General features: G+C 41.0%; 1 protein-coding gene across 5 annotated transcripts in view; it reads right to left on the bottom strand.

Moving 5' to 3' along the window:
* Positions 1-24,934, bottom strand: part of kcnq1.2 (potassium voltage-gated channel, KQT-like subfamily, member 1.2) — a 238,205-nt gene that overhangs the window by 64,680 nt on the left and 148,591 nt on the right. For 4 of the 5 annotated variants that reach the window (XM_088340619.1, XM_088340621.1, XM_088340620.1 and 1 more), the window contains one exon: positions 16,517-16,578. In XM_088340619.1, coding sequence (XP_088196745.1) covers positions 16,517-16,578 — 62 coding nt within the window. Of the gene's footprint in view, positions 1-2,626; positions 2,718-16,516; positions 16,579-24,934 lie in introns of those variants that run through there. The other variant, XM_088340622.1, reaches the window with a different exon arrangement.

The following is a 24,934-nucleotide window of genomic DNA, read 5'->3' as shown; positions in this document are numbered from 1 at the left end:
AAAAATTCCACGAGCTCACAATATCCCTAAATTATCTACAGACTTTTTTTTTTTTTAAATATCCACCTATTAACTGTTCTTTGCTTTCTTTTTCTTTGGCCAATTTGCTTGACATTTTGAAAGAGTTGTAAATGTTTGACTTTCCAGATGTCAATCAAGTAGTGGATTGAATTGTCTTATTATTACTTAATAATTTCATAAAGCACTTTGAGTGAGTGAAGGGTTCCCTCACCTTTTTCATGGCCACATTCAAGCACTTTTCAAGCACTTTCGAGGGCAATTTTTCCAGTACCTTCAAAGAAGGAAATCCAGTGAAAGGTGTCCCCTTGAAAAAATAAATAAATGGCATGCTTGAGTTGGTATTTATTCCACTCAGTAAAATAAGTTTAAAAAAGCGCCAGCATTCTGAGTAGTTTGAACAAACCTGTATTAAAAATGCTGTTAACATTTTGAAGCTGCTTTAAAATTTGAGTTAAAGGTAGAGTTAAAACAACTTAATCATATTTTTGAGTTTTTCCTTGCCCTTATGTAGGTTTTGGATCAGTGATGGTGTAATAGTCTGTAGTTTGCAATAGTCTGTGGTCTGTGCAGCCCTTTGAGACTAACTGTTATTAAGGGTGTCACAAGTAAACATAACTTGAATTAAAATATTTAGATTTAATTTTGGACTTAAACCTTTAAAAATGCATTCACTCGAGACTAAATATATTTAGAAAACCTGTAACAATCATATTAAAGCAGATTTAAAGCTTTAACTTATGGGTTAAAATAGCTCAACTTTTTATCTCATATTTTAAACGCTTAACTCATGAGTTAATATATTTAGAATGGTTTCACTTTTGACTTAAAACCTTTAAAGCTGCATTCACTCAGAAGTGAAAGCAGCTTTAAAGGTTTACCGCAATAGTTAAAACAGCTTCAAAATTTTAACTCAAGAGTTAAAATATTTGGAACAGTTTAACTTTGGACTTAAATCTTTAAATATGCATTGACTCATTACTTAATATATTTAGAAAACGTGTAACCATCAAATTAAAGCAGCTTTAAAGCTTTAGCTTAAGGGTTCAAATCGCTCAATGTTTTAACTCAAGAGTTAATATATTTGGCCAACCTATAATGATCAAATTAAAGCAGCTATAAAGATTTAACTTAAGGGTCGAACTACCTTCAAGATTAGAGTCAAGGGTTAAAAAGCCTAAACGGTTACCTTACGAGTTAATACATGTAGGAGAGGTTTACATTTCGATTTCAACATTTAAAGCTGCATTAACTCAAAAGTTAAAGCAGCTTTAAACGTATAGCACGAGAGTTAAAACATCATCAATGCTTTAACTCAAAAGTTAAAATATTTTGATAGGGTTTAACTTTTTGCTGTTTACTCCAAATTTTGAGCAGCTTTAAAGTTTAACAAGAGTCAAAAAAGCTTCATGGTCATAATGCAAGAGTTATTAGGTTGAACCTTTAAATCTTGAGTTAAACCCATTTCAAAAAGTTAACTGTTTTTTTTTTTTAAATCTGTAACTTCCATGTTGAAGCAGCTTCAACGTGAACTTAAGTTAAAATATCTTGAAACGGTTATTGTTCTACTTTTTAAGTTAGGTTTAAATCCATCAACCTGTAGAAATATGTCTGACCCTGTCTTAATTTCACCTTTCCTTTCACATTTTGTTCAGTTAGAGCTTGTTAGTGCCCTGATATATTCGGCGATGTCTTTTTTTCACATTTTTTGTTAGTTGTTTATTATGTCGGCATTATGTATTTCATGGTCCCCTCGCTGTGGTTGTGTCCATGTGCTGTGCAGGAATGTTTCTTGTGCCGCGCCCTTTCATGTTTTGTTATGTTAGAGCTAGATTGTGTCTCAACATATTCGGTGTTGTGCATGTTTTTTTTTTGTTCAGGTAAAGTTAGAATGCCTATTATATTTCACAGCACTCCCGTTTTTATGTGAGAATGTTTCTTGTGTCACCCATTTTCATGTTTAGTTCTGTTAGAATTGGTTGGTGTTGGAATGTTTTGGAGTTTTTCCTGTTCATGCATGAGTATGTTCCCTGCGTTCTCTCTCTTGCATGTTATTGGTATTGCAACACATCCCCCATTTTAATTTCATGTTTTGTTTGGTTAGAGATAGTTTGAGCTCCAGCACAACCGGTGTCTTTTCCTTCCATGTTTTGTTCATTTAGAGCTAGTTTCAACATTGGGGAGCAGGGATGTGTCGTCAGCCTTCTGATAGCGTAGCCTTGCTGTCTTTAAATTCTAAATTTCATTGTTTTGTTGCCGCACATCATTCGATGCCGACTCATTTTTTCAAAATAAATCCTTTTCTAAAATCCTCTTCTGTGTCTGCGTTTATAGGATCACGAAAAGGGTCGCTCACACCACATTGTGATTGTCGGACAACAACCTCCTTTGCAGGCCGGCGGCATCGAACGCTCTCGTTGCCAGAAACGTGCAAAACGCATCGTGCCAAACAAAGCAAAGCACGGGAAAAGGCTGGATTCGAAATGCGTACAAACGGGAGGAAGTGCAAGGTGGTTGCTTCCCGGAATTGTGGAAGAGCAAGTCTAGACGTGCCGGGAAGGTTCTGTATGTGCTTGTCTGCCGGGTAGCGACGGCGCGTTCCAGGATTCCAGTTTGTATGCGAATGTGTGCGTTTCCTTTGCCAAGTTTCCTCTCTTTGTTTAGAAGGGCCTGGTTCGCCCGGCTCCCCGCTGCGTACGCTATGGCCAAACACACGCATATATCAAAACACATCACAACAACTGGCAGGATGCTCTCATGGCAAAGAGGTGATGGGAATGGAAGGAGCTTGAAGAAGGGAGGGCTAGGGGGCAGGCATTTAGGAATTGAGGCGTGCAACTGAAAAAGTGGCCATTTGCCATGAAGCCTTTGAGCTGAAACAATGAGGGGAGGGAACGAGGGGCTGAAGTGGCCTTTGTGCTCATGATGAGGAGAAAGTGTCGCCCGTGCACCTGATGCGTCGCGCAGTCTGTACAATGCCGGATAGTTGTATGAAAAGGGAATAATTACACAAAAAAAAGCTTGGTTGTTTTTCAAATTAACTCTGGAAAACTATGGGTGACAGACCGCACACAGAGGGTCATCCTTTGAACTCGTTCAATGTCATAACGGAAAATCAGTTTGCGAAAGCATTGTTCCTGAGTGACGTAACGTAAACACAGACGCTGAGCTAATTACGTGCATTCGACTTACAAAAAACGGTAGATGCGAACATTTTTTTCCGGGATTTCGAAAAATATCCAGACATTGCTCTAAGTTAGATTTTGTATTGTGCACATTTTTCTGAGTAGAGGACATTACAATAGTGCTTCATTCCGCCGCTTCCAGCGTGTGGCGCTGTGAGAGGTCGCCCAGCATCCACCCGGAAGAAGAAATCTGCTTCCTCTTCCTAGTTCGTGTGTATACATTCCACACTGTATCTCCAGTGCGTGTTGACATTTTATCGTTTAATATCTCGCGCATCCATTCAATATGGTTCGTGTGAAGTGTAAAGAAGAGGCGAGCCGTTTCTTTTGAAATGAAAGTGGAATAAGAAAGCTTGATGCGTTTGAGAAAATGGTTGGATCGCTTTTTTTGTACCACAAAGGAGGAAGTCGCCAAACTCTTGAAGCCCATTTTCCAAAAGTAAGCTAAACTCAACTTTATAGAGCATATTATTTTATGAAATGTTTATTTTTTTAGTACAAAAAAATATAGGTCACTTATGCAAGCCTTAAACTTACTCATACAAACCTTAAACATAGAAAATATAGCACTGAAGCAACTTACGAACAGCAGTTAAAAAAAAGAAATCCGAACCATTTGACAGATCATTTCCTGGAAAGTTTGTCTTAAGTAAAAAATAAATGATTAAAAAATACAAGATAGAAACTAACATTAATTCTGAGAAGCTTTTTGAAAGCCAAAGTATTCACAAGTTATGTGTCTTAAATTTCAACCCAGTAGCACTTTCTTAACTGGGACGGAATGCAGTCAACTCCCATCCAATCGAAGCAGCTCCCTCACAATTTAAATCTGGTATAATGTGAGAATCCCTTTAAAATGTGAAATATCTATAAGTCGTGTGCATTAAATTTCAACCCATTAGCAATAGCCTAAAGAGACAATGTGTTATATTTGCTCACTAGAACTCACTGTATTATGAAGTGTAACTGGAAATGAATGCCACAAAGCACAATGATGATTACAAAGTATGGAGACTCAAAGTGACTGAACCATGCAATTTTTTCCCCCATATTTTTGCCCAACCCTTTTGAGGATTTTGCGTCTCAAAAGCAGCAAGAAAGGGACAAACATGTCAGCTCATTTTAGCTGACCAATGAGTATTTTCTAGGTTTATACGATATTTCAGGAATTTTAGCTTAAGTTTTAAATCAATAGTTTTTTTTCTAAACAGTTTTTTTTTACCTCAAGGGGGCGCTAAATAATAAACACTGTCCCCTTAACTTGGATGGAATCCAGTCAACTCCAAACCTTTTGAATCGAGTCCTTCACAATTGAAATCAAACAGGATGTGAAAAGCCAAAATATTCACAGGTCATATGTCTTGAGACCAGCTCGGTGGCCTTGGGGGTTGGGCGCCCGCTCCGAGACTGGGAGGTTGCTGGTTCAAGACTCGGCTGGGTCATACTTAAGACTTACAACATTGGTACTCATTGCCTCCCTGCTTGGCGCTAGGCATTAGGGGTTGGAATTGGGGGGTTTGGTCACCTAATGACTCCCAGAAAGAGTCAGGAATATATATATATATATCTTGAATATGAATCCATCAGCATGATCTTAACTGGGATGGAATGCAGTCCACTCCCATCCAATCGAAGCAGCTCCCTTAAATTCGAAATCAAGTCGAACGAAAAACACATCGTACTTTCTCTCTTTTTTCCCATCGTCGTATCGGTTGCCCCTCAAGGGCTCAACATATCCGTGAGAGTCTTTAGCATTTGTTTATTTCCCGCCAGTTGGAGTATCCACTCGCTCGTCAAATCTAAATACGTACAGTATACGAGCCGGTGCGTGTTTACTAGGACCTCGCGTTCAAGGCCTGGCGCGGCGCTAGGAGTGGGAGGGCTCTTGCGTACAAACACACACACTGAAGGACAATCCCTCTCCCCGCTAGAAGCCCCTGATTGCAAAGCAGAGGGGCCTTAAATGCCTTACAGATGGACTCCTAACAAACGGGCGCTCCTCAAGTATTCCCACTATTCGGCCTGGCTCTCATTTACAGCATACTTGGCTAATTAAGACGCTATTAGGGTCCTGCCGAGCATTCTTGGCCCATGTTTCCGAACACAAAAGGTGGAAAAGGACTCGATGGGTTTGGCGTTTTGGAGTGGAGTGATTGCATCTGTATGGTGGGCTGATTTATGGAAGCTCTAGTTAAGGGAGTGAAATAGGATAAAGTGCAGTACTGTATTTACGGGGACTTTAAATTGCTCGCAAGGGCAAAAGCAGTGTCTGAAACTGACAAAAAGTTAGCGGACACCAGGGCAGACAACTATTCAGAGTTGTCTGCCCTGGTGTCCGCTAACAGCCATAAAGTTCCCTGCCCCATTTTTCACAACTTGAAACACAAGAAGACGACTAATCACAAAAAAAAAACATTGTTGCAAAGTTTTAAGGAATGATAATCAGAATATATAACAGAACACTTTAAAATTAAGGTGATCATAAATCTACCCATAACATTCATTGCATGTGTATGACATTGCTGTTTTCCATCTGCCATCAGTATTTACTCATCTTCATTCATGCAATGTTTGCTACAAGCCACGGGAACTCCTCTTTCCACGATGCTATTAACATGCGTTAACGTTTAGTAGCGTCATCAATTTTGTTAGTTTCTTTTGAATATTTTTTCTGGGGCTCAAGTTTTGGATTGATTCCTAACGACTTCTCCATTTTTCTGGTGTTCTCTGTGCGTCTTCTTTGGAAAATGATATGGAAATACGCAACATTATAATGCTCGGGAGAGTCCGGAAGCAGGAAGTTATTCGATGCAGGCTTCTGATTGGCTGCTGAGTATGATAATTGCCAAAAGAACCGAAAATCAGAAGTTTCCAAACCGAACGAACATTTTGAAATCGGAATAAAGCAAACGTTTGATTTGAAAAAAAATAAAAAATAAAAACGAAAGATTTATTTTTTTCTTTCTTGAAAAAGTTGTCGGCCACCCGGGCCGACATGTTTTATAAGTTGTACACCCGACGTAAAAGATGCACGTTATTTCAGACACTGCTAAAAGACATAATTATGTCTTTGAATATTAAGAAAAAAAACGAGTTACTGCGTACTTTGTTAACAAAGTTTTCCCTTTACAATGTGGAATACAATGTTTTTCTTTGGCCCCCTAGTTATGGCATTCACCCCGCTATAAGACATCAACAATAAAGCTATTTCATTTGCCCTAAAATGTACAAAAATTCCAACTTTGCTGTGTTTGTGAGTGTTACATGCCTCATAGGTCTCTAAGATGCCTGTCTGCTATTGGTAGACATCATGCAAGAAGGATGTCAAACTTGTTTCAGCACAGGGGCCAAGTCCTGAAACAAAACTCTCAGGAGCAAAGATAGATTAAAAAGACACAGAGAAAGAGAGAAAGGAAAAAAAAAGAGAGAGAGAGAGAGAGAGAGAGAGAAGAAAAAAATGTGAAGAAAAGGAAGAGAATGTAAGCAGAAGTAAGGAGGCACAGAGATAGAAAAAGAGAGAGAAATTGAGAGAAAAAGAGAACAAAAACACATACAAAGCAGGAGACAAATAGAGATGTATGAAAAAGATTGAAAGAGAGAAAGATAGAAGGAAAGAAAGAAAGAAAGAAAGAAAGAAAGAAAGAAAGAGAGAAAGAGAGAAGGAGAGAAAGAAAGAGAGAAAGAAAGTAAGAAAGAAAAAGAGAGTGACTGAGAGAGAGAGTGGGAAAGAGAGAAAGTGTTAGAAAGGGAGAAAAGGAAGGAGAGTAAGTAAAAGAGAAAGAGAGAAAAAATGAGACAAAGACAGTGAAAAAGCAATAAAAAAGAGACAAAAAAGAAAAAGCGTTAGAACAGCAAGACAAAATGGACAAAAGGAAAAAAGGAAAAGCAAGAAAGAAAGATAAGAAGAAAGAGAAAAAGAAGACAAAGACAGAGAAAGAGGGAGAGAAATAAAGAGAGTGAGATGAGAGAAAAAATGGAGGAAAATGGAGAAAGCAAGAGGGAGGAGGGAAAAAGAGAACAAAGAGAAGAAAAAAATCAAAAAACAGTCAAAGCAAGAGATAAAGAAAAAGATGGGGAAAAATGAGGGACAAAAAGACAGATAAAAAGAGATAATAGAAAAGGAATAAAGAAAGAGAGAAAGGATAAAACACAGAAAGAGAAAGAAGAGAGAGAAAACAATAAGAAGTAAATATAGAGAGTGAGAGGGTAAGAGACCGTTTTCTCCTCTCGAGCCGGGCATTATCGTCATCTTTTGTTAAGGAGTGCAATTGACCCTCTGTTTTTCTCCTTCTTGGCAGCCCACTAAAGATAGGTCCCGCTTTTGGGTTTCGACCCACCCGTTGAGAAACACGGCCATAGGCCTCTATACCCGCCATACCCCAATTTCACCTTGGATTAATATCTTATCTCAGGGTTCTACTGTGTGCACCGTTTTTCCGCTTTCGGAATGGATTCAAGAGTCCCCTGGGTAAAAATGGAGAAATCCCAGTCACTTCAGAACCATCATTCATCCACTGAGCACTACATTCAATCTGAATCTTTGTCTTTTATAGCCGTGGTCGTGTTTTCGACGCGGGCCAGCCGCCCATTTCTGTGCAAAAACGTCTCCTTCCTCATAAAATTGAGCGACGGCTAGAAAGCAAGCGGCACTTAAAAAAAACTAGATTTTGCAGAAAACGATAAGGTCTCCAAGATGCCTTCGGAGAATCGGGAGACGATTCATCAAGCGGAGTCGTGAGTCTTTGTCGTTTGTGATAAATGGCTGTCGTTTTAGCGCACAATGGCGACGTTCCTCACCGCCCATCAAAGAGAAATTCATCTAGGGCGCTGACGTCCCCGCATAAAGACGTGCTGCGGTCGTTAGCGTTTTGGCGTTTTAATGGGGGCGCCATTGTGCTAAAAGTTCGTTTGTCGGGTGCAGGAAAGAAACGGCGTTTTGTTTCTAGTAGCTCAGGAGGTAAAGGGCTCGCCTTGGGATTAGGAGGTCACAGGTTCGATTCCCGGCTCCTTGGGATCTAATGCAGGTAGTTGCCTTGCATGGCTGCCGCTGCTATCGGTGTGCAAGTGTGTGTGTGAATGGGTAAGTGTGAAGCACATTGAAAAGCGCTTTGGGTCTGCTATATAAATGCAGATCATTATAAGTCAGTAAAGAAAACAAATAGACAATTACATTTCTCATTTACATAAAATGACTTATTAATGTAAGGACCAGAACGGAGACAGGACCCACTCGTGTAACGTTTCTCACAGTTTTATTGGGGAGAAGGGAAAGGACTGCACACACGATCCGGAGATCGCTGGTCGCGGGGAGTAGGGTGCTCAGACGCGGAAGTGGGACTTCCGTGGCGAGCGATGGCGGTGTCGGGAACGGAAAAAAACGGGTCAGAAGAGCGAAAACGTGGTCGAGATCAAAACAAGTCGTAGCAGGAAAAAAACAGGAGCAAAAACACAGGACAGGCGAAAAAGGGCTTGCCGTGTAAAAACGGAGATTCGCAGATGGACCGACAAAAGGGGACTGACAGGACAGAGTTTAAATACTGACAGGGAGCCAATCTGCCAACAAGCTGCAGCTGGCGCCACACGAGCAGGGCCGATTGGGCGCCATGGTAACAGTGACACACGGGCGGGGCCAATTGGGTGCCATGGCAACCGTGACAATTATAGGATGATTTTCCTGTTCAGGCGTTTCCAAAAGTGGCTATTTGGAGACCAGTTCACAGCTATTAGACCTCTGCAACCGTGTTTTTTAGTTCGGCCATTTTTTAGACATTTTTAAAGAGTTGTAAATGTTCGACTTCTCTTTCCACAAGTGAAATCGATGATTGTGCACACTTGCGTGCGTAAAAATAAATCAAAGAGTTGCCGGGCTGTCAAGATCAACTCACAGTTTGCAATTCGGTAAAAAAACTACAAGAAGAAAAAAGCATTTTTGGGGACACTGGAACAAGACATTTGAAATAATGCATTTAACAACCTGAATCACGAGTGGCGTTACGCACGTTTATTTTGAGGTTGAACTTGAACAGCCTACGAACGTCTGCCATTTAGTTTTCATCGGTTCCATCCTCGTTTGAATCGGTTACTACAGGCTAAATATATTTGGATCCAAAGGGGGCGATGACAGTTTTTATCAATACATATTATGGGCTAATGCTAGCTATGCACAGAGGTTAAAGGCCATATTGGAAATCATTTTACGAGTCTGTTTTTTTTGTAAACAGAAATGATGTGGCGAAACAGACGGATAGCAACAAGGAACCTCCAACGAAGCGTTTTTTTTTTTTTAATTTTGGGAGTAAAAAACTCACCCCATTGGATTCACTGGATGTAACTACTCCATGTTTGCGGGGAATTATTTAATCAGCCGACTACCAGCGGACTTATTGATGCGCTACAACGGTTTTATAGTTTTCGAATATCTTGTATCAGACTGATCCTGAAGTTTTAGCAATGAGTACATCTTGAATCCCAAGCGTTTGCACTTTCCAATGATATGTGGCATGACATATTTCAGTGACTTGTGACAACGTACAGACACGTATATGTTTATCAAAAATCTGCCGCCGTCTGAATCTTAAGAGGTTAAAAAAAACAGGACATACAAGTTCGGAGTTTGAAAAAGTCCCTGGAAAAGGCGTGCGTCGCCCACAGAAACTCGTAAATGATTGGACGGGTCCGTTGGGAAAGCTCGCGAGTCAAGCGTGAGAGTGGTCTTCGCCTCGTGTGTCATTATTGTGACGTTTACGAGAAGCGGGCGTGGTCACCGCACGACCGCGACCTTGTTGGAGGTCGTCTCAAGCTTGGCTTCCTTTCCATCCTTGCGTGGCCTCTAAACCTTCATGTAGGGTGAAACCGCTTTCCGCCATCGTCGCAGCCAAAGATTCCTTCTTTTCTCTTACAGGCTGAATTTTGGTTTGTTTATATCAAGCGCATCTTGCAGGGATTGCGGCCAGGTGGTGCCGTGCCCACTTTTCGGGGCGTATGTTTAATTGGATTGGGGAAGGCGAGGGGTCATCCGGTGCATCCACCTGGTGCCTGGGGCCAAAAAGGAAGCCACCCTTCCTTTTCTTTGTCCATAGAACAGGTGTGCTGTTGCCATCAAAACAAAACACGAGCCAGGCTAGGTTTAAAGACGGCCAGTCTACACGCAATACCTGGTAAATATTGCCCAGCTATCCTAATATTATTTTTCTTAATCATTTTTCTTTGAGACTTATACAGGCTATACAAATGAGCATGAATCGACTTGACTTAAGAGTCTTTTTTACAAGTTTATCCTGGAGTGCCACCTCACTTTGGAAGGCTAGATCCATCTATCTAACTTGGTCATATCCCTCGAGAGGGGTGACCGAAAGCAAGACGAACACATACAAAAACAAAGAAAATAAAAGGGAAAAAATAGCAAAAAACACCCAAACAAGTTAGGCACCTCGGCACCTAAGTTGGTCATGTTTTCATCCCTCCAGATCAGGGGTCGGGAACCTATGGCTCGCGAGCCATATATGGCTCTTTCTACGAGTATCTGTGGCTCAGAGACAGATTTGATTGCATGCAAAATTTCTCCATTTTGTCCAAAACTTTAGTCGTCTATCCTATTATGTTACACGCAAAGCCAAACTGGAACTTACTGGTATACGATTACTTCGCAGTATATATATGGCACGTTTTTCACTACAATTTACAGTCAAGGTGTCACACAAAAAATGGGGGAAAAAAAAAACTCGTTTTAGCTGTACAACGCTAAAGAATCCTTTATATAAAAGTTCACTATGTAATCTGTGTTCAGTGTTCAGATACCTTATGATGAATCCACAGAACTGTAAATACGCCAAAACACCGGAAGAGAACTTAGTCATTTGATTGGGTGAGTGGGAGGGATGGGTGGAGCTACGCAAAAAGTACAAGCACTCCTTCCCATCTCTCGCCAAAGGTAAGCACATAAGGCTCCCTATTCTCAGAATGTTGTGACGTTTTTACAAAATAAATGCTTGCATCTGGTTTTGAAACCAATATGTATGATAAAAAAGGGTCAAAAGGAGTTTAACCGATCTTGAGTCATTGCAAGAAAGAGACAAGTTTAAAGTGGTATGTTTGTTGATTTTGGGACAGGGGCTCTGGCATTATTCTCTTTTCATAATTTTTATCAAATCATCAAAAATAAATGTGCTGAAGACTAAGCTTTTGTCTGGGGCGCGGGTTTAGCAATTTAGTAAATTTGTCTCATAATATATGGTGTGGCTCTTTCCCAAAATAAAATTAATATTTTTTTGCTTTTATGGCTCTTTGAGTCAAAAAGGTTCCCGACCCCTGCTCCAGATGAAACAGGACACGAGAAAGCGGCTGTGTCACTCGGGTCAGGGTGACACAACACACTCTTCTGTTCAACAGCAGGGCGCGACAGCTTTCCCTGGTTTGCCCCTGCGGCATCATATGGGTCCCTGCCCAACCCTTAGAACGTGCCCAAACCTATCCTTTTACAACACCTCTCCATTCATTCCTATCACCAACAAGAGCTTTAGCTTCCACTATATTTAGACCTCTTTCCTGCAGTGCACTCATAACACCATCCATCCACATCAATCGCGGCCTTCCTCTTGGTCTCCTTCCATTGACTTCTGCTCTGTAGATCCTCATCAACATTCGCTCCTCATCCATCCTCTCCACGTGTCCAAACCAACCGAGTACTCTCTTATCCACACGCTTGCTCAGTTCCACTACTATTCCAGTTCTGTCTCTCACAATTTCATTTCTCAATCCATCCAATCTTGTCACTCCTAACATACTCCTCAAACACTTCATCTCAAAAATATTTAATTTCCCTCTCAATTCTGCGTTCAGGCTCCAAGTCTCTGCACCATACAACACAGACTCTCGTGCAGTCCCCTCTTAACATCCATACTCATACTCTTGTTGCTCATCACTCTCCTCAGAGCACCTTAAACCTTGCTTCCTTGATTCACTCTGTGCAATACCTTGCACTCCATTCCACCAACTGCAGCCACATCACGACCCAAGTTCTAAAGCTTTCAACTTCTTCCAGCAACCTTATTTCTAACGCCATGTAAGGCAATGGCTGACAACAAAAACATAATTAGGATTCTACAAAGAGGGGCTGGCTCCCCAACTTAATGGACTACTTAGTGTTAAACAACTTCTTATCTCAGGGGTGCCCATGGGTTTTTCCATTCAAATAGACCTTCTAAAACCATTTCAAGACCACATCCAATGAAATTTAGGACCAATCTTGCACCACTTTTGGGATACATACGTGGGAGGCAGGCTCCAAGTCTTGACAGTCCCTCGCGAGTTTAAAGCCCCATGCCGAAAGAGCGGTTAAGGTATTGCGTACCCAGCGGCTGGGGTTTGGTTTGCAAGAGCAGCCAGACAGGGTTGGCACAAAAGGGGGACTGGATCCCGACTGGGACGCAAGCAAGCCTGGACTAAGGGTGGGACTGAAGCTGCCTTGAGCAAGATCGCACAGGGGTCGGGGACGGGTATGGAATCAACCAGGCGCCGAGGGGACCAGCGAACAGCTGCCTTCAAGATGACGGAATTGAGTACGGGGCCTCGAAATGAAACCGAAAGCTACCCGCCCCGCACGCCCCGACCCCTAAAGTTCAGACCGTTTGCTCAGACCCCTCAAGTCCCAACAGCTCACTCCAACCCCTAAAGCCCAGACCGCTCGCCCGACCCCTAAAACCAAGACCAGTCGCCCCCAACTCCTAAAGCCCAGAAAGCCCGCCCGACCGCTCGCTCCGACCCCTAACGACCTGACCGCTCACTCTGACCACTAAAGCCCTGATCGCTTGCCCCGACCACTTGCCTCGACCCCGAAAGCCTGACCGCTCGCCTCGACCACACTTACCCACTCACATGCATTTTCAAACACTGATAGTGAGTCAGCCATGCACAGTAACTATCTACTTATTGGGGGAAATAGGGGTTCAGTATTTTGCCCAGGACACTTGGAGTTAACTTGGAGCTAGGGATCTAACCATTGATGATTGCTCAACCTCCTGAACCACCGCATTGGACCTTTAATACGCATATATTTCGCTATAATAGAGTTTCAACAAGCGGAGGACAAATACTTACGGGGAGGGGATTTAAGGACCGGGTTCAATGTAGCCTAATGCAGCGCAGTTAGAGTTTCTTTTTCACAAATCTACTTAAGTAAAAGTAAAAATTGTAGTGATTTAAAAAAAAGTCTTAAAACTTACTCAAGTAAACGTAACTTGTTACTAACCACCTCTGGCTGGTCCTACCTCGCAATTATATTCAATTAACTGAAATTTTTTGACTTATACTTTCCGTGCTGCACTTAACACCTATAGGCCCCAAGACTTTTAATGATGCGAAAGGGAGAAGAAAAAAACTGATAACCATGGAAATGAAGCTTGGGATTACTCCGAAATATGAAGAAGGGACATTATTCACTCCCCTTGCTAAGTTCCAAGGTCATAACCCATCAACTACCTGTAAAATGATCAATAATAACAATAAGGCGATTAAAGAAAGGGACGTCTTTAAGGGTATGAATATAATTAAAAATTTAACCAGTCTTACAATGGATCCATTTTTGGAATATGAATCGGGCGTCTCTTCTCACCTTTGCGTATACCCACCACCTTACTGTAGCAGTTCAAGTCACATCATACCAAGGGTTAAAAAAATATCTTTACGTGTATATTTCTTTATAATGTAATAAGAACAAAAAAAATCGGTTTCCTTCTCTAGCCATTAAAAAATCTAGCTCTTAAATCAAAAATAAATAGAGACCGTCTGGTGGTTGATTATTGTATTAAATACATAAGTATAATGAATACATATGTATAATGGAAAATACAGAATCAAATACATGATTGAATAGATAAACTAATGAATACATGAATTTGCAATAATTTCAATGTATAAAAACCAAATCGAATTTAAATTATTTAAAAGAATTAGTAAAGTTTCTCATCACTCAACTTTGCAAAACAGGTCGAAACGCTCGTGCGGGACGAGTCGAAAATAACGACGCTTTTTTTTTCGCAAGAGACACAAACAAACAGCCCGCCCGAGTGACACACTCATGAGTCTATCATTTGGGCGTGGAGGGAAAAAAAACAGAAACCTAAGCGGCATGAGCATGCACCAGTTCAACGGGTCCATCCGTAACAGGGCAAAATTAGAAAGCGGGCAAAGGGAAACAGACAGATAGACAGACTGGCATCGCTTTACCATCGCACTGGCGCCGTTTTACCATCATAAAAAAATACAGACGTTAAACAAACAAGAGGGAAAAAGGATGCGGGGAAAACCGCAACTTTATTCTTTTTTATTCTAATAAGGTTTTTTTTTCCACAGAATATGTGTTGTTGTTTTTCTTGTAAAATAGTTTTATATTACATTCAAATGTTGATGAAAAAAGAATAAAAACAATTTCAATTTACAATACATGCCACAACCAGAGCTGAGGATGTAAGTAAACAAACAAACAAACAAAGGAAAATAGAGCTTCTGTTTTGAGGAAGTATTCAACAGCACAACTCATTACCACTAGTGCCGAAAGCACAGTGGCAAATGCTAACAGATAATGCTAACAGCTACATGCAAACAGTTAAAAGCTAACAAATTATACTAACAGCTACGTGCAGACAAATTATGCTAACAGCTACATGCTGAAAAATTATGCTAGCGGCTACATACTAACAAGTCATGCTAACTGCTTTATGCCAACTAATTAGGCTAGCAGCTACGTACTAAAAAGTCATGCTAACTGCTTCATGCTAACAAATCAGGCTAATAAGTCAATACTAACAGCTACATGCTAAAAAATATGCTAACAGCTACACGCTAACAAGTTATGTTAACAGCTACATGCTAACAAGTCATGCTAACTGCTTCATGCCAACTAATTAGGTTAGCGGCTACATACTAAAAAGTCATGCTAACTGCTTCATGCTAACAAATCAGGCTAAGAAGTCAATACTAACAGCTACATGCTAAAAACTATGCTAACAGCTACACGCTAACAAGTTATGTTAACAGCTACATGCTAACAACCAAAAACTAACACGTAATGAGAACTACTACATGCTAACAAGTCATGGTAGCAGTTAAATTCTAACGGCTTCACGCTAAAAAATTACGCTAACGGCTACATGCTAATTGCTAACAAGTTATGCTAACAGCTAAATGCTAACAAGTTATGCTAACGTATACATGCAAACGGCTATATGCTAACAAGTTACGCTAACAGCTACATGCTATTGGATACATGCTATCAAGTTATGTTAATGGAAATGTCCTAACAATCTATGCTAAGAGATACATGCTGACGAGTTATGCTTGATGTTAGATGTTAACGGCAACATGATAACAAATTATGTCAATTGCTACATGCTAACAGACATATGATAACGGCTCATGCTAAAGAGTAATGCGAACGGTTACATGCTTACAAGAAACGCAAACAGCTACATGCTAACGCGGTACGCTAAGTGCTAGATGCTAACAGAGTTATGCTAAAAACTACATGCTAACAAATTATGCTAACTCCTTTTTCTGCATATGGCTTTCTTTTCTTTTGGTCTTTTTCTTTCTCACACACTCGTTGTCCCTCTCGTTGTCTCTTGTTCTGTCTTGTTTCTCTCTCTTTTTCTGTCGCTCTCTCTCGCTCCTTTTTTCACTCTCTTGTTCTCTTTCTTCCCATTTCTTTATTTTTCTTTCTCCATTGCTTTTTTTATCTCTTTCACTCTCTCTTATCTCTTTTTTATTTTCTTATCTCTTTCACTCGGTCTCTCTCACTTTCTCTTTCTCTATGTGTCTTTCTTTTTCTTTTGGTCTTTTTCTTTCAAACACTCTCTTGGTCTCTCTTGCTGTTTCTCGTTTCTCTCTTTTGCTGTCTCTCTCATTGCCTCTATTTCTCTTTCTTGTTTCTCTCTCTCGTTCTCTCTCTGTCTCTCTCTATTGCTCTTTCGTTCACTTTTCTTTGTTTTCCTTTGTTTGTTTTTATTTCTCAATTTCTCTCTTTTTGTTTCTTTTACTCTTATTTTCTCCCTCTCTTTCTCTTATTCACTCTTTCTCTTTCTTTCTTTATATCAATGTCACTCTATGGGTTTCTCTTTTTTCTCTCAGTCTTTTTCTTTCAGACACTCTCGTTCTCTCTCTCTCTCCCCCTCTTGTTCTTTCTCTCTCTGTGTGTGTTCTGCTCTCTATGTTGTTCTCTCTCTCTCTCTTTCTCTCTCTTTCTCTGTTCTTATTTTTTCTTATCTTCTTTCGGCGTGACGAACCGAAAGCACGCGTAAAGAAAAGAGAGCTGCACCTACTTTATCTTCCAGCCGGATCAGTCGCGCTCCGATTGTGGGGAATTCTTTATCTTCGCCTTTACCTGGCAAAAGAAAGAGAGACATTTTAGTTGGCGCGTTTGAGCCTCACAAATTGGATGACTCGTGTTAGCATACAACATTGATTTTCCAATTTTAGTTGGCTAAAACAGCGACCCCTGGTGGTATAAAAATACTACATTTCTTTGAATAAATCGATATAGATTTAAATAGTACTCTAAAACACGTGCTACTTCATAAACAAGATTTTAGGTTAGAAATTTGTAATCGACACATGAACCCCCCTGTTTGGCCGCCATCTTAGAACTACGGAAGCCTGAATGACCATTTTTACAAGCTAGCTTGTTCCGGTGGTGATAGCACTCAACAGCCACCAAGCTTTCACAACTGAGCTATAAATGCGATAATCGCCAAGATGCATCATGCAGATATCTTCCACTTTTTTTTCACTGTTTCCTTCTCTACTGCCACTCATGTTAGCCAATCAGCCGCAGGCTACGGGCCACCACTAGCCGCTGCTATCTTTTGCTGCTATGTGTGAATCAAGATGACTTCATTCTTCAGTGTCACTCACTTTCCTTAGATAAGTCTTGGGAGTTGTGAATATTCCCCTTTTTAAATCGGTTTCCTTCTCTAGCCACTCAAGTTGGCCACTTAGTTATAGGCTATGGCTAGCTGCTAGCAGCTAATGTAATTGTTATCTACTCATATGTCATCCTTCAGGGTCATTTGCCTTATACAGGACCTCATACAAGTCAGGTGATATGGGCATCTCACACTTTCTTTTCCTTCTCTAGCCACTCATGTTAGCCACTTGGCTGCAGGTTTGGTTTTGACAGCCACTCCTTGTAGATGGAGTATTCTTTGTCCTTCAGTTTCACTCACTCTGAGATTTAGCCACTCACACTAGCTCTGACCAACACCAGCTATTCACTCTTTTCAGACACTTCTTTGTAAGAGCTCCCCCTGCTGGCCGTTTAAGTTAGTCATTTACACCAGCTTTGACCAACTCGAACTATTTACCTTTTTTAGCCGCTCATTTTTAGTAGCTTCTCTTGCTAACCTGTAATTTTAGCTAAGTACGGCAAGGATAAACTCCAGCTATTCAGTCTTTTCAGACGCTCCTTATAGTATCTGTTTATGCTAACTACTTCAGTTAGCCACTTCCACTAGCTTGGACCAACTCCAGAGATTCACTCTTTTCAGACGCGCCTTTTAGTATCTGTTTTTGCTAACTGCTAAAGTTAGCCGCTTACACCAGCTATGACCAACTGCAGCAAATTGCTCATTTCAGTTGGTTCTTTTTTAGTAGCTTCTCCCATTAGCTGCTAAAGTTAGCCGCCTACAGCAGCTCTGACATACACCAGCTGAATGATTACACACTGTCACTTTAAGCAAAACATAAAATAAGTTATAGTAACAAGAAAGAGAGAGCAGTTTTTACTTTGCGGGGTCAGCCAAGGGATGTTTACAAAGCACCTGGCAAGCGGAGCAAAAGGAAGGAGAGGAAGGAAGTAGCGTAAGAGTCAGTAGAGCCGATTTGTTTATTTTGGAAACGTTGACACAAAAACAAAAGTTTGTGACTGGAAATTGCGGATGAATAACGAGAAGTTTGGCCCACAAGTCTTACAATTTGCTTCAAAGTCTCTCTCCCTGTCGCCATCATCAAAGATGCCTGTCTTTTCCGTTGGCATCGCAAAATTTGATGGGAAAAAAAAGAAAGAAAACGGCTTTGATGCAGGATTTTACTCCGTATGCATTGGTGGTTCTTTTGAAAGTGAGACATAAACTTCCATATTTTGTAGTTTAATATATATATATATATATATATATATATATATATATATATATATATTCTTAACTGTGCATATATATATATATATATATATATATATATATATATATATATATATATGCACAGTTAAGAAAACAAGTATTTGAACACTCTGCTACTTTGCTATTTCTCCCACTTTGAAATCATGGAGGGGTCTGAAATTTTCATTGTAGGTGCATGTGAGAGAGATAAACTAAAAAGAAAAATCCAGAATCTCCAGGCCGACAAATGTTTCTGTGATAAAATTTAAAAAAGTGAATAATCATTAAAAGCAAAACAAAAGTATGAAGAAACGTTAAATCTAAAGATTAAATACAAAATTATTCAAAAATATTGAGCCTTTTTAATTCATGTTTTTAAGGAATGTAATGTGTAAAATGTAAAATAACTTTGCTCATTTTGAATTAAGTTTCCATATACTTTTAAAGAAATATAATTTGTAAAATGGGATAAATAATATTAAATAAATGACACTTTTTTTCTTTCCAGGTCATTTTTTTCATTCTGTGATGTTCGCTGCAACATAACATATTCGTCCCATAATGGGGAAATTTCTTTTGTTACAGCAGTAAGACAGTGAATGATGAATAACAGTTATAATATGAACAGTATAAACAAATATTTAGTAATATAAAAAGTGAATAAACAAATGCCAGAATATGAAACATGACTGAAAAGTGTCAGAACCAGAACAGGACGTTTTCACACAAGCTTTATTTTATGGGAATGGGGCAGTCATGCGCGTGAAATCAAAGGCCAGTGATTCGGCTATCGCTGGGCGGAATAAGTAAAACAGAAGTCCGGCGTGGAAAAAAAGGAAGCCACAGGCCGACGAGATCGATACCAGATACATGAGCAGTTACCGGACAGACGGGATCGATACCAGACAGGACGGGACAGACAGGATCAATACCAGATACACGAGCAGATACCGGACAGACGGGATTGATACCGGACAGGACGGGACAGACAGGATCGATACCAGATACTGGAGACAAATATCAGACAGGACGAGACAGACGGGATCAATACCGGATATCAGAGACTAGCGCAGGATATCAAACAGCATGAGACAGGCGGAATCGATACCGGATGCCGGAGAGTGTAGCAAGATATCAAACAGGACGAGACAGACGGGATCGATACCGGACACTGGAGACTGGAGACAGATATCAAATAGGACGAGACAGACGGGATCGATACCGGATACTGGAGACTGGCGCAGGATATCGGACAGGATGAGACAGGCGCAATCGATACCAGATACCGGAGAGTGTAGCAAGATATCAGACAGGACGAGACAGACGGGATCGATACAGGACAGGATTCACAAGCAGGATAGCGGACAGAGTCAAAACACACGTCCCTTCAGGACACCCAAAGTCGCTGTACAAAACAATAAAGAAAGAGTAATAGCAAATAAAACTCATTAGTTATAAAAGGGGCGAAATGTGAGGCAGAAGAAAAAGCAAGTCTGAAGAGGTGAGTTTTAAGTGCGGATTTGAAGGTGGACAGGGTGGCAGAATTTCAAAGGTCAGGCGGCAATAAGTTCCAGAGCTGGGGGGCAGAGCGGCTGGAAGCTCAGGTTAAATTATTATTTATAGTAACCATTAAATATTAAAAAATAGCAGTTAATTATTATGCTCATTTCAAATTTCTCATCTCATCTCATTAGCCATACCGCTTATCCTCATTAGGGTCGCGGGGGAGCTGGAGCCCATCCCAGCCATCTCCGGGCAGTGGGCAGGGTATACCCTGAACTGGTTGCCAGCCAATCGCAGGGCACACAGGGACAGACAACTCATTCGTTCATTCACACCTAGGGACAATTTGGACCGGCCAATTCACCTGAAATGCATGTTTTTGGAACGTGGGAGGAAACCGGAGTGCCCGGAGGAAACCCACGCAAGCACGGGGAGAACATACAAACTCCGCACAGGAAGTCTGGAGCTTGATTTGAACCCACGACAGGTTCCCATGACATGAACTGTGCCGCACAAGCGCTAACCACTGCGCCGCCGTGCTGCCCCATTTCAAATTTCGATTTACAAATATTACTTTTTTTGTTTTGTGTCAGATAATTTTGCTCAGTGTGTTATTTATTTCTTATAAACACTAATGTTTAAATAAATCATGACCATTAATTTAGAAAAAAGTAAATCCATTAAATCTGCCACTGGCTGGCAACCAGTTCAGGGTGTCCCCTTCCCACTGCCGGAATATAGCTGGGATGGGCTCCAGCACCCCCGCGGCCCTACTGAGGATAAGCTGTGCAGGTAATGGATGGAAATCATTTAAAATGTGCAAAATAATCTGACAATCAAAGAGAATTTTCTTCCCTTTTTTCCTTTGTGCAGCCGGTAACTTTGCGACGGCTGGGCCAACATTTCCACTCATTTAGGGTTTAATTCGGAATTCCTCAGTCGGGAGCATTTTGCTCTTTTTTTATGAGCTTTTTAGCGGCAAATAAAAGCTCTCCGCAAATGTCATTTCCACACTGGAGCTGCTTCAACATTTGCAAAAGGGGGCCACGCAATTCAGAGAGGCAAATATTTGAATACTCCGACATCACTTGACAAGTAAAAAAAAAAAAGGGAAAAAAAAGAAAGAAAGGAAAAAAAGTGAAAGAAATACCCCCACCTCCCTCTATTCCTCACTCCTCCCCCGCATACGTTTCCGATAGCAAGTTAGTGAGTGCGATAAACAACGTTTTCCTTGGGGGAGTTCATTCTCTTGACATTGCGCAATAAAATATCTAAATTGATAGCCACTGCAAACCCCAGCCTCGGGAGGTTCTTTTTTTCTTCTTTTTCTCTCGGGAGATTCCACTGGAAGCAACAATTTGAATAAAGGATGCATGATAACTATCGAGGTGATTTTTATCGGGCAGAAAATACAAAAATATTAAATCGCGTGTAAAGTATGTGGCGGCTTGCCAGGTTCTACTTGGTCACGCTATGGTTTCATTACTTGAATTATTAAAAAAATATATACAGACGCTCCCCTACTTACTGGTTTGTGTGTATACACACTGCACTGTATCTCTAGCACGCGAAGAACTTTGATGTTTTTATTGTGTCAAGACCAGAACAGAGACAGGACCTACTTGCGTAACGTTTTTCACAGTTTTATTGGGAAGAAGGGAAATGATTGCACACACAATCCGGTGATCGCTGGTCACGGGGAGCAGGTCGCTCTGAACGCGGAAGTGGGACTTCCGTGGCGAGCGATGGCGGTGTCGGGAACGGAAAAAACGAGTCAGTAGCCGGGATAGAAGAGCAAAAACGTGATCGGGATCGGAAACAAGTCGAAATCGGGATCGGAAACAAGTCGAAAGACAGGAGAGGAGACGTGGTCCAGATCAAAAATGGATCGTTATTGAATGCGGGAGAACAGACATTGTCGAGATCAAAAAAGATCGTAATTCGGGACAGAAGAGCAGACGTGGTCTAGCTCAAAACAGATCGTAATGGGAGACTAACAGGAGCAAATACAGGACAGGCGAAAAACGGCTTTTCCGTGTAAAAACAAGGATTCGCAGACGGACTGACAAAAGGGGACTGAAAGGACAGAGTTTAAATACTGACAGGGAGCCAATCGGTCAACAAGCTGCAGCTGGCGTCACGCGGGCGGGGCCAATTGGGCGCCTTGGCAACCGTGACAAATTGTTTAATATCTGGTGCGTCCATTTGATATGGTTGGTGTAAAGTGTAAAGAGGTGAGCCATTTCTTTTGAAATGAACTAGGAAATAGAAACCGTATTTCTTCTTCGGGCTGGATGCCGGGTGAGCTCTCACAGCGCCACACGCCGGTAGTGGCGGAAAGAAGCACTACAGTAATGTCCTCTACTCGAAAATATGCACACAATACAAAATCCAACTTACAGCAATGTCCCGATATTTTTGGACATCCCGAAAAAAATACTTGTACCTACCGTTTTTCGTAAGACGAATGGTCGTAAATAGGGGAGCGTCTGTATTTTTAGTTTCTATTTTGTCATGTAGTTTATTTTTCAGGGATTCTGTGTTGTATGACTTTAAAGTTGCTTAGTATAAAAATGTTTAAGTTAGTTAAAAGTTCACTGTGGAGTGAAACAATAAAGACTACTATAATAGAGTAGTACAATACAGTTTTATTTATGCATAGTTTTAGATTATTATTGGTAAAATATTGGTTAAAGCAACTAAAAAGAGCTGCTTGGGAGCCTAACTGAAAGAGACGGTTTTCTAAGAAAAACAAATTCACATTACTAATAAGTCACCACTTTCCCCCTATTTTCCCGTGTTTTTTATCATTTAAAATTGTGTATGTGAAAAAAAAACAAAAACAAATCAATCCTTTATTGTTCAACATAGTCCGTCTCTCTGTGAGTCTGTGTATCTGTGAGTCTGTCTGAGTATTTATCTATCTATCTATCTATCTATCTATCTTAAGGTTTATTATCGCTTAACAAGGTAACTGCAACCATCAATAAGGGGAGCAATTTGGTATGCAATAACCTCCTGTAGACCATCGAAGAAGAACCGGCCTCCTGTCTTAGCAGCAATCACAAAATCAGTGCTGCTGATATTCAATACCGTTTACTCGCTGATCCGATAAGATGGTATAGTATCGGCATTGGAACAACACTAGTTTATTATGCTTTGTGGGTGTGACTTGTTTCTTGTGTCATTGCCCTTCAATACTAGAATCGGTATGGTTCAAAAAGCATTAAGATGTTAGTTATGGTGTCAAAGCTATCCATATATCTATCTACCCAGGTCATATCCCTTGAAAGGGGTGACCGACAGCAAGACAAACACATATACAAAAACAAAGAAAAAAAAAAGGGAAAAAGTAGCAAAAACACCACAAATTTGACCATGGCCATGGTAAACCAGTGAAAGCTGGTGTCAAGGCACCCGCCAATAATTTCAGACAAAATCGACAATATCTTTTTCTCTTGATTGTAATTTATTATGTTTATCCTGAAGTGCCGCTGTCATGATTTGCCCATTGCCCTCACCAGTGCCCGCTCGTTTAGGTCCAGCTGCTGCTCTTTCCTGATTGGTTCCCCTCCTATTTGAACTCAGTGCTCTCATTCACTCTTGGTCAGTCCGTCAACAGACCTCCGCACTTGCCAGGCAAGCGTTTTGACCCTGGCTCCCGTCTGTTCCGTATCCTGTATCCTGTATTGATCCCTGATCTAAGCCCCGTATCCTGTCCGGTATCCTGCTTGTTATCAATCCTGCCTGTCCGGTATCCTGTATCTTGTCTCAATCCCTGATCCAAGACCCCTTATCCCATATCTTGTATCCAGTATCGATCCCGTCTGTCCCGTCCTCACCTGTATAATGCTCGTCTGTACCTGACTTCCGGATCGGCCCCGGCTACTTGATGCGTTCTGTCCATCGACCACGCTCCGATTTCCCGCTTGACCCGTTTTTGCACATTGACCACTCTCCGATTGCCTGTCCCGGCTACTCCACTCGTTTCCGCATTCCGACCACGCTCCGATCTAGTGGGCTTCCTACTTCTCCTGCCCAGCGATCGCCGAATCACTGGCTTTTTTTTTCCTGCGCCTGACTTCTCAGGAGCCGCGGGACTTGTTGTGAAACTTTACGCGTTTGGGTCTGCCCTCTGTTCTGACTCTGACAGCCGCTTCTAGTCTGTTGTTACAATAAAGTCAATTCTAATGATTTAACAAACAGAACTGTAATATACATAGTCAACCATGCACAACATTTAATTTATTGTTGAGAATCTGAGAATCATGAAGCAAACTGGAGCGTAAAAAAAAAGTTTTCCCGAATGCATCCCTTTCAGGAAGGAAGAGTAATATACATTGTCAATTATGCACAAGATTGATTTTTACGACGAGTGTTTGAGTTACTACTCCTACAACACTGTGCTCTTCAACAACAGCTCTCCTGGGCAGTAGTGATGTCATAGAGTCATCTTTTAAAGATACAGCGTGTGAAAACTAGGACAGTTTTACTGTATGCATCACTTTCACTTTATTATACATTGCCAATTATGCCCAATATTAAACTTAGGCTGTCTCATTTGAGTAGCTACCTATATGAAACTGAGCTCATCAATACTGGTGCATATATCTTCTAGGCAGTACTGATGTGAAAAAGGATATATGTAGTTTACAAAGAGAACTGCATTACACATGGTCAATTATGCACACTACCAACTTTAACACTAAGACTTTAAACCATGCCGATTGACTTGCAACTTCTACCATGCATTTCTTACCTCCTGTCTCCATTACTGTAATGGACTACTCTCCGGTCTCCCGCAGTCTAGAATCAAGAGCCAGCAGCGGGTACGGAATACCGGAGCGAAGCTTTAAAGACAAGGAAGTTTGATCACATGACCCCGATTTTAGCTAACCTGCCTTGGCTCCCTGTTAGCTTAAGATGTGATTTTAAGGTTCTCTTGGCATTATACAAAATCATGCATGGACTTGCTCCCCCATATATTTCAGATTTAAGTTCCCCCTACGCCTTCGCTCTGACAAGGCTGGCCTACTAGTGATCCCAAGAGCCAAGAAGAAATCCGCAGGTTCATTCGGGCCC

This window comes from Urocampus carinirostris, chromosome 7 (assembly GCF_059441175.1).
Source record: "Urocampus carinirostris isolate Australia breed hairy pipefish chromosome 7, RoL_Ucar_1.0, whole genome shotgun sequence".
Classification (NCBI taxonomy): domain Eukaryota; kingdom Metazoa; phylum Chordata; class Actinopteri; order Syngnathiformes; family Syngnathidae; genus Urocampus; species Urocampus carinirostris.
The sequence above is the reverse complement of the archived record's forward strand: the minus strand, read 5'-3'. Positions and strand labels throughout refer to the sequence as shown.